At 33.2% G+C, this 8,630-nt stretch overlaps 1 protein-coding gene and 1 long non-coding RNA gene across 4 annotated transcripts; both read left to right on the top strand.

The window, feature by feature from the left end:
• The first annotated feature begins 1,129 nt into the window (after positions 1-1,129).
• Positions 1,130-4,406, top strand: LOC122595360. Of its 3 annotated transcripts, XR_006323216.1 has the most exons (7): positions 1,130-1,312; positions 1,976-2,024; positions 3,020-3,171; positions 3,273-3,360; positions 3,456-3,545; positions 3,627-3,813; positions 4,173-4,406. It is a non-coding gene; the product is annotated as an uncharacterized LOC122595360 (long non-coding RNA). The 3 variants fall into 3 exon arrangements; XR_006323215.1 differs by lacking the exon at positions 1,976-2,024 and having other exon boundaries at positions 1,133-1,312; XR_006323214.1 differs by lacking the exons at positions 1,130-1,312; positions 1,976-2,024 and having other exon boundaries at positions 2,039-3,171.
• Positions 4,407-4,853: 447 nt separating this feature from the next.
• On the top strand, positions 4,854-6,477 carry LOC122595359 ((S)-8-oxocitronellyl enol synthase ISY1-like). The gene is made up of 2 exons (XM_043767709.1): positions 4,854-5,054; positions 5,161-6,477. The coding sequence occupies exons 1-2, from the start codon at positions 5,016-5,018 to the stop codon at positions 6,292-6,294; spliced, it is 1,173 nt and encodes a 390-aa protein (XP_043623644.1). The 5' UTR covers positions 4,854-5,015; the 3' UTR covers positions 6,295-6,477.
• Positions 6,478-8,630: the final 2,153 nt, after the last annotated feature.

Genomic DNA, 8,630 nt, shown 5'->3' on the forward strand with positions numbered 1-8,630 from the left:
AGAGAGAAGAGGAGGTGGGGACTGCGTGCAGGAAAAGGGCGAATGGGGGTTGGACACGTAGCGATTGGGGTTGGGGTAAGTGGCGCCACCATTTTGGGGTGATTTGGGGTGAATTGGGGAAGTTTGAAGTGTAGAGTTTTTATTGGAAGATGGTGATGTTGATATTTGGAGAAGTTTGGGGTTGGGGAAACCACTCCCTCCCCCTTAACTCAACATTAAGTAGCCGGTTGTCTAAACCGGATCTCACTATCACGAGCCAACCAACGGTGTCAAAAGGAAAATACTACTAGACTCTTCTCAACAACAAAGAATTAATATAGTATGAATTTGCAATTTGCAAGATTCAAACCTCTCTCTCGTGAATAAACCTTAGTATTTCATCACTTAAACCATGAATCATCGACAATTTGACATAATACAAATTTAACTCAACTCTTTATTGTGAAATCAGCCGTCACTCCATGGAAAAACCCATGTTCGAATCGTGCCAAAAGCAAGATTAATATGTGAGAGAATAACCTTGACATTATTTTTGCTTGAGTTATATAGATATAAATAAAGTACATGAGTCTAATAGGTTCCCATCAATTTATCATTTTTGTGATATATTTGTACAAGTATTTAATAAGAGTAAATTATTTAACATTTTTCTATAGTATATTTTATCCAAACATAGATAACTAACGATAACGTATAGATATTAGTTATTGTTGTAATCTACTCGTATTTGAGATATCTCTATCTATATACTGTATCTACATTTATCAATCTATATTTATATCTAATATTATTCAATGTTAATACTATATAAATGTATATATCTTTTGAAATTAAATATTAAGTTTTCAATTGTTTAACAAATAAGTTTCATATAAAGTAAAGATGATCATTATTTGTTAATATTAACAAAAGAAAGTTAGTTATCCGCGTGTTACAGCAGTGATGGAGGTGGCGGCGGCGGTTGCAGCGGGTGGTGGTGGTGGTGGCGCGGTGAGGAGTGGAAGTTTTTGATGTTATTTAGCTATGATGTATGGTATATCATGTATTAGAATGTGTACTTTATTGAAATAACTCGTTACGATCAAACATAAATTTAAGAAATAACTCCATCAAATATACATCGACATTAGTTAGAAACCATAAATCCTCCAACTTAATTCCATCAATTACGCTCCAATTCAAATAATAGAGATAAAATCAAATCCTTACCATTTTAGGGATTTAGGGTTTATATCAGATGGATCTCAATATATTTAAATTTGTATCAAAAGTTTTTATATTTTCTCTGATAAAGATCGATCTTCTCTTCCAGGTATGTTTTAATTTTTTGTATCAATAATATAGTTGCTTCTATTCAGCCGATAGATAGCTAGATGTGTTAAATTAATCTCTCATGCCGATTAAAATTTCTTGTGATTAAAATTATACATCGGATTCAACCTCATATTAATTTGTTTGGATTTATTGTATATATGTTGAATCTCCGTTTGTATTGCTAACTTACAATTGATTCGTATATAGAGGTTGGCACATAATGTAATAAGAATGATTTGGGTCAATCATGCTAAATCAATAGTTTTAAATAGTAGGGAACTATGCGGCAGACAACTAATGTGTATATCTAAAGCAAGACCTCTGAGTTGTTACTAAAACGTTATAATTTTTCTATTTGGTGATATGGTAATTAAGCAATGCCTCCTAATTGTAATTCATTACATTACATGTCGTTATGAACCATTTGAAAGCCACGTTGTAAAATAATTGATTATTCTCATGAGCGATTTGGTTTTTTATTTTATGTTTTTTCCTTGCTGCAACTAATCATATGATTAAGGTTAAATAACTAAATAATTCTTTCTTTCAATAATTCAATATTATCAGCCTTTTTGGTTTTCTATATATTTTATTATGAATTTGAATGATTTTTTTTAATTGAGCACAAGGTGTTTGATGAAATGTCTAAGCAAGTATGTAGATGAAACCAAGGTGTTGGATGAGATCTACGGCATTTCAAATCTGATTTAGTATGGGCTGCTGAAAGTTTAATCCAATGTTCATTTAAAGATGTTTTCGGTAGTTTTGGTTGCTATTGTGTATATCGATGGCTCTTGCTTTTGCTTTGATATTGTATCGTAAGTAGAGGTGACATAAAAAGAGTTGTTCTAAGGGGTTGAAATTGGTTAGAGTAAGTTGTTTCACTACATGTCGAAACAATGCAGGTCAAGTCGACCTAAAAACACTTTATTTTTTATTCTTTTCATTTGTTGCTATATACTTTATGTGCTATTTATGATAACAAAAGTACTATTAGTACATTAGCAATCTAAAAGTTATGAGTAAACTTAGTTAAGATGTTGTATTTATTGATGTGAACTTTGGGCCACTTTGTTCGAGATGAAATCAATCCCAAATTGATATTTTATAAGCAATGAGTCTAAGTTATCTGTTCATATGGTTTTGGTATTAGTTTTTAGTGCAACACTTTTAATCACATGGAGTATGTTCTTCCACTTAATGCGCATCAGTATAGAGATTCCTGAAGTTTAATTATAATAATCACTACATAATGCATCCGTGTTGATTCAATTAGAATGTATAAGCTACATATTTACGATGAATTAGTTAAAAAATAGAATAGACCGATGCAATGCACGGGTTTCACCTACTTTATGTGGTTTATATCTTTTTCGCAGCATGTGAAGTCATTTGCTCATTGTTATACTTCATAGAGGTAGAAAATGAGTGGCTAGCTCGGTTAGATAACATGTCAAAAGTGGTATTTTTGGGGGTTTTCTTTGAATCAGTTTTTTGTCAAAAGATTTTGTACATGTTTATGAATAATCTATTTTTCAACTACAGTCTTTAATTTGGCCCTTTTGACCAGTTGGATGTACATATCAATTCAAACCAAACTAATCACTTAGTTTGTGGAACCTTTGGTGATGTTACTCTTAAATGTTATAATGTTATAGATGACAAGACTGCTAGATATTCTTGAAGATTATCTGACGTATCGCAGGTATTAAAATTGTCGTATCGATGGTAACACTGGTGGTAATGACCATGATGCTTCCATTATCAGTTAGTTCGTCTTTTTGTTATCAGCTAGAGCTCGAGACTTGGTATCAATCTTGCTATTGTAGATATCGTCATTCTCTATGACAGTGATTGGTAAGATGGAGGCACCTTCGTCGGTTTTATATATTTATATAGTACTTTTCTGTTTGAACGAAATGATTTTAAATTGATGTGCTTATCTTGCTATAATACAGGAAACCCTAAGTGGATTTACAAGCTCAGGATCGTGCTCATAAGATTCGGCAGAAGAAAGAAGTTCAAGTGATTCGTTTCTGCACCGAGGTTTATATTTTCGTTTATTTATGCATAGTATCTAAGCTTCTGAATAATCAATTAGTAATCTTTTGGAATTTTAATGCACTATCAATACACTATAGAGGATAAGGTCACTGAAAGGGCTTAAAAAAAGCATGCACTTGATGCATTGGTTATTCACAAGGACGTTTAGCTGAGCAAAAGAGTAACAGGTTTTTCATACTTTAATCTTCTAAATTACATGTTTTTGGTATTTTTGTGCTGTTATTTATTTTTCTTGGTGTTCTTCATAGCTGTAAACAAAGATGAGTTGCTACACGAGATGTGGTTTGGTGCTGAGAAGGTTTTTAACACTAAGGATAGTACAATCACATACGAAAACATTGATAAAATCATTGCAGAAGGAGAGGAAGCCACTCGTGAACTTGCTGCTAAGATGAGAAGTTCACAGAAGATGCAATAAAGTTTAAATGGACGATGGTATGCATTTTTTATTTTCAGGGTTCCCATATACCTGAGAAAGTGCAGATTCATCATTTTTTGATCTTAAATCCTATTCCAAAGTCATCTGTGATTCAAATAACAAAAGTTTAAATATAGTTTAAATATAATGATTCTATTTTAGTTAACTATGTATGGCTATTTCTTTGGAGCACACTTAAACCATTTATTGGAGTTATGTATGCACCAAGATTCCAACTTTACACCAATGATCATTAGCATGTAATTCATGGTTGTGAATAAATTGGCCCATGTGTTTATAACGTGTTGCATGAGTTCAAGTATGATAGGTTGTCATTTTGGTGTAGTTCAATGAGAATAGCATTTTCCTATTGTAGGTAATAGTAATCGCTATATGGGAATTGAGAAGTTGCTGTTTGGGCTGGGGCAACAGGATAAGGACTCACGATTGCTATGAGAAACACTTTCCGCACTTCACATGGTTGATCATGTATATGTTATTCTGTGTATATCACGATTCACGAGGATGCTTAAAAGTTTTTCTTCACACTTTTGTTTTAATGGTTTACAATTTTTTTGCCTTTTATTGAATCAGCATAGTGCTTTATGAATTATATGGCATTTAAAGGTCCACAGCTACTAATATTAACACTTTTGCATAATAGTACTTGGTATTTTCACAAGTATCATCCAACTCTACTTCAATTATTACAAAGACTCACTTTGGTATACAGTAAAAACATTTCATATATATCATCAACGATGGATTATGTAGAAAATAAAATAGATCGGTGCAATGCACGGGATTCACCTAGTAGAACAAATATAAGGCTATCTCACTAGAAATGTTTTTTAGTCTTTTACACATCAATCTGTATCTTTATTTGTTTTTTTCTTTTCCATAACATTAAAACATGTTCGGTAAAACCATTTGAATTTTATGTCAAGTTTGAAGTTGTGTCAGTAACTTCTTTTGAAATGTATATATGCAATGTTTCTAACTAATCAAGCATGCTATAGTAGCAGGTTTTGAATTGTATGCCAAGTTTCGAACTAATCAAACATGCTATAGTAGCAGGTTTTGAATTGTATGCCAAGTTTCGAGTAATCAAACATGTTAGCTAGTAACAGGTTTAAATACATATAGACATAAGAATCAAAGAACTACTCTTTCACTGATACATTTGCCAGATCCAGTATCCATTTCCCAAATTTACACAATGAGCTTGTGGTGGGCCGGAGCAATCGGAGCGGCGAAGGTACTAAACTACTGTAATACCTAACTAACTTATTTACAACCCGTATAATTATCTATCTAGCTTGTATCTTGAATTCCATGTTCTTATAATCAATCTTTTAATACAGAAAAAACTAGATGATCAGGATGAAGCGCCACCAAAGTCCCAAAACGTTGCATTAGTTATCGGAGTTACTGGAATTGTCGGCAACAGTCTCGCCGAAATCCTCCCACTCTCTGACACCCCTGGCGGTCCATGGAAGGTTTACGGTGTCGCCCGCCGTCCTCGCCCACAATGGAACGCTGACCATCCTGTCGAATATATCCAGTGTGACATCTCCGATGCAAACGTAACCAAAGTAAAACTTGGCAATCTTGAAGATGTAACTCATCTGTTCTATGTCACTTGGGCCAGCGGGTCAACTGAGTCCGAAAACTGCGAAATAAATGGAACCATGTTTAAGAATGTTGTTGATGTAGTTGTTCCTAATTGTCCCAACTTAAAACATGTTTCGTTGCAAACGGGCCGAAAACATTATTTAGGCTCGTTTGGATCTGGCTTCAAAGAAGCTCATGATCCCCCTTTTCATGAAGATTTACCTAGGCTTAAAGCGCCTAACTTTTATCATGTACTAGAAGACATATTATTTGAATCTGTTAAACAAAAAGAGGGATTAACTTGGTCTATTCATAGGCCCGGGATAATATTTGGGTTTTCGCCCCATAGCTTGGCCAACGTAGTTGGCGCCATATGTGTTTACGCGACTATTTGTAAACATGAAGGGGTGCCTTTTAAGTTTCCCGGGACTAAAGAAGCTTGGGATCATTACTTTGATGTTTCTGATGCGGATTTGATAGCTGAACAACATATATGGGCTGCAGTCGAGCCTTCTGCGAAGAATGAAGCGTTTAATATAAGTAATGGTGATGTGTTTAAGTGGAAGCATTTTTGGAAAGTGTTGGCCGAGCAGTTTGAAGTCGAGAATGGCGGGTTCGATGAAAGTTTGGGACGAATGAGTTTGGAAGAGATGATGAAGGATAAAGGGGATGTTTGGGATAAGATTGTGAGAGAAAAGGGATTGTTGGCTACTAGATTGGAAGAGGTTGCACAATGGTGGTTTGCTGATCTAGTTTTAGGATGGGAGTGTATGCTGGATACTATGAATAAGAGCAAAGAACATGGTTTTTTAGGGTTTAGGAATTCCAAGAAGTCTTTGATTTCTTGGATTGATAAGATGAAAGCTTATAAGATTGTTCCCTAAACTTCAAGGTTCGATCTTAATCCCTATCTCATGTTGTGTGGTTATATTTCGATGTTTTCGTTATAAAGAATATATGGAATTGATGTCCATATCATTGTATCTTGAATGATACTACAATTTGTAACCTTATATACTTCTGTATTACATAAATAAAATACAATTTATTGTTTCCATCTTTTTTTTTTTATTGTTTTAATTTTACACTTTCACAACAAGTTATGCTCAAAAGTTGTGTATTTTGTATATGATAATAAAAAAAAAAGCTTAACTTGAATGCAGTTAACTGAATCATTTTATGAACTTTGCAGTCTTCTCCCAAAAAAATGTAAATATAGGATTTTAAAAGATGGATCTAAAATTAAAGAACACGTCTCACTCAAATAAAGAGCCATGTGTCGACTAAAAAGAGCGTCAATCATGTTTTAGTTTAATGGTAGATATGCTTGATGAAATTATTTACAATAGATCAACATTATTCAACTCTTAAAATAACTATACTATTCCTTTTACGTTAATATTATTTACATTAATTAACTTCCCCCTACCACCACCGCGCTACTTTCACCACCGTCACTTTCACCGCCGCCATCACATGTCGTCGTTGACGCCGTTACCGCTGCAGTCACCAACCGTCGTCGTCGCCACCACCGCCTTCCCCACAATATTTTACAAAAATATTAATGTATACTCATAGAGTCTTTGATATTCAACACATAAATAACCATCATCACGATAATGTTATTAATACTGAACTTGTCGTGTATCAAAGTATTAATGTACATATGCATATCACAAAAATTTAACATGAAAATAGTTATATAGGTTCATTAATTCACATATTATATGGTACAATAATCTAGTTACATGGATAAAGTGAAACCTAGTTGCGCTTACATATCGCCACCATATGTGAGTAGGGGTGTGCATAGAAGACCGAAACCCGACGACCGGAATTGACCTGACCGGACCAAGTTGAACAGGACCCGATACCGAAGTAGTCCGGGTCATGCCTACACTAAGCAACTGCTTTCAGGTAAATTTCGTAGCCCCTCTTTTTACAAGTTTTGGGGTGGAAAGTATACTTATTTTGCAAACAGTTTTTGTCGATTTCTGTTTATGTTCAATATTGAGCCCGTGCGTATAGAGTTACTTATGCCTTTTGACGTACAAGTCACTCCATAAGAACTTATTTAATTGCACAAGTCCATGTCTTATACTAGTGTCTTAAGAAATGCCATTATGTCTCGTCAAATGTCATAATATATATATATATATATATATATATATATATATTATATACCGATATAAATCTACAATACATAAATAGCTTTTATATTCTTAACTTGCATGCGAAGTTAATTAAATACATACTCACAATATACTCTATTATAAATACCATATATACGTAAACTTTTAACCTAAAAATAAATTAATCCAGTCGAATATTATGCTCTTAATTTCGTAAACAATAATAATAAAATAATTAATTAAAAAAAGAAAACCTAGCTAGCTACTACATTAATGTCGTCCGGCTCTGAATTGAAGATGTAAGTTATACTTTCTGATATGTACTGTCATACATATATTCTAGCTATTGTTTATTTATGTTTCTGATATGATATGTTCATTAAATGGAAAATAATTAATGACACTAATTTGTATGCTTAAAAATAGGCCTAAAAAGGTGATCAAACCATGTGACAAGATCAAAGGTAGAGATAATGAAAGAAAATTAGTAGAAAACATATGTCATGTGATGTATGGAGTAGGCGTATCTTTAGGCATATGAATTAGGTTTATGTATCATTATCCTCATTAAATATATCAATCATCATACAACAGATCTAGCTATATCGTTTTTTAATACAATCTAACAAACAGGATATGCATAAAGCTAGTTACAATAAGTTATTGGAGGTTGTAGTTTAATGAATCCATGGTAGGAGCCGATCCCCGATCCAGTCGGTCTTTTAACTCGAAAAAAAAAACAAAAACAAGTGTTTATTTGTTTTTGGTTTGTTTTGTGAATAAGTTAAAAACTCGATTTTTTTACGTCCAAACCAATTAATGTGTTATACGTGAGAAAAATAAAAGATATTATTAGTTGTATACAACTAATTAGTCGACTCACAATATGCTTGTAAAACGGGTGGGATACCTAGAAAAATTAGTTATGGAACTATGTCAACTAGATATATATTATACTACATTATTTGTGTCATTTGTACTGTAATATATAGTGTTATATTACTAAACTTTAGTCAAACACCTTGTTCGAATTAGTTGTTTTGTGGATGTGTTTTTGACTTTTATAACATCATGTAGTATCCAAATTG

The sequence above is a fragment of the Erigeron canadensis genome, chromosome 4 (genome assembly GCF_010389155.1).
Source record: "Erigeron canadensis isolate Cc75 chromosome 4, C_canadensis_v1, whole genome shotgun sequence".
Lineage (NCBI taxonomy): Eukaryota > Viridiplantae > Streptophyta > Magnoliopsida > Asterales > Asteraceae > Erigeron > Erigeron canadensis.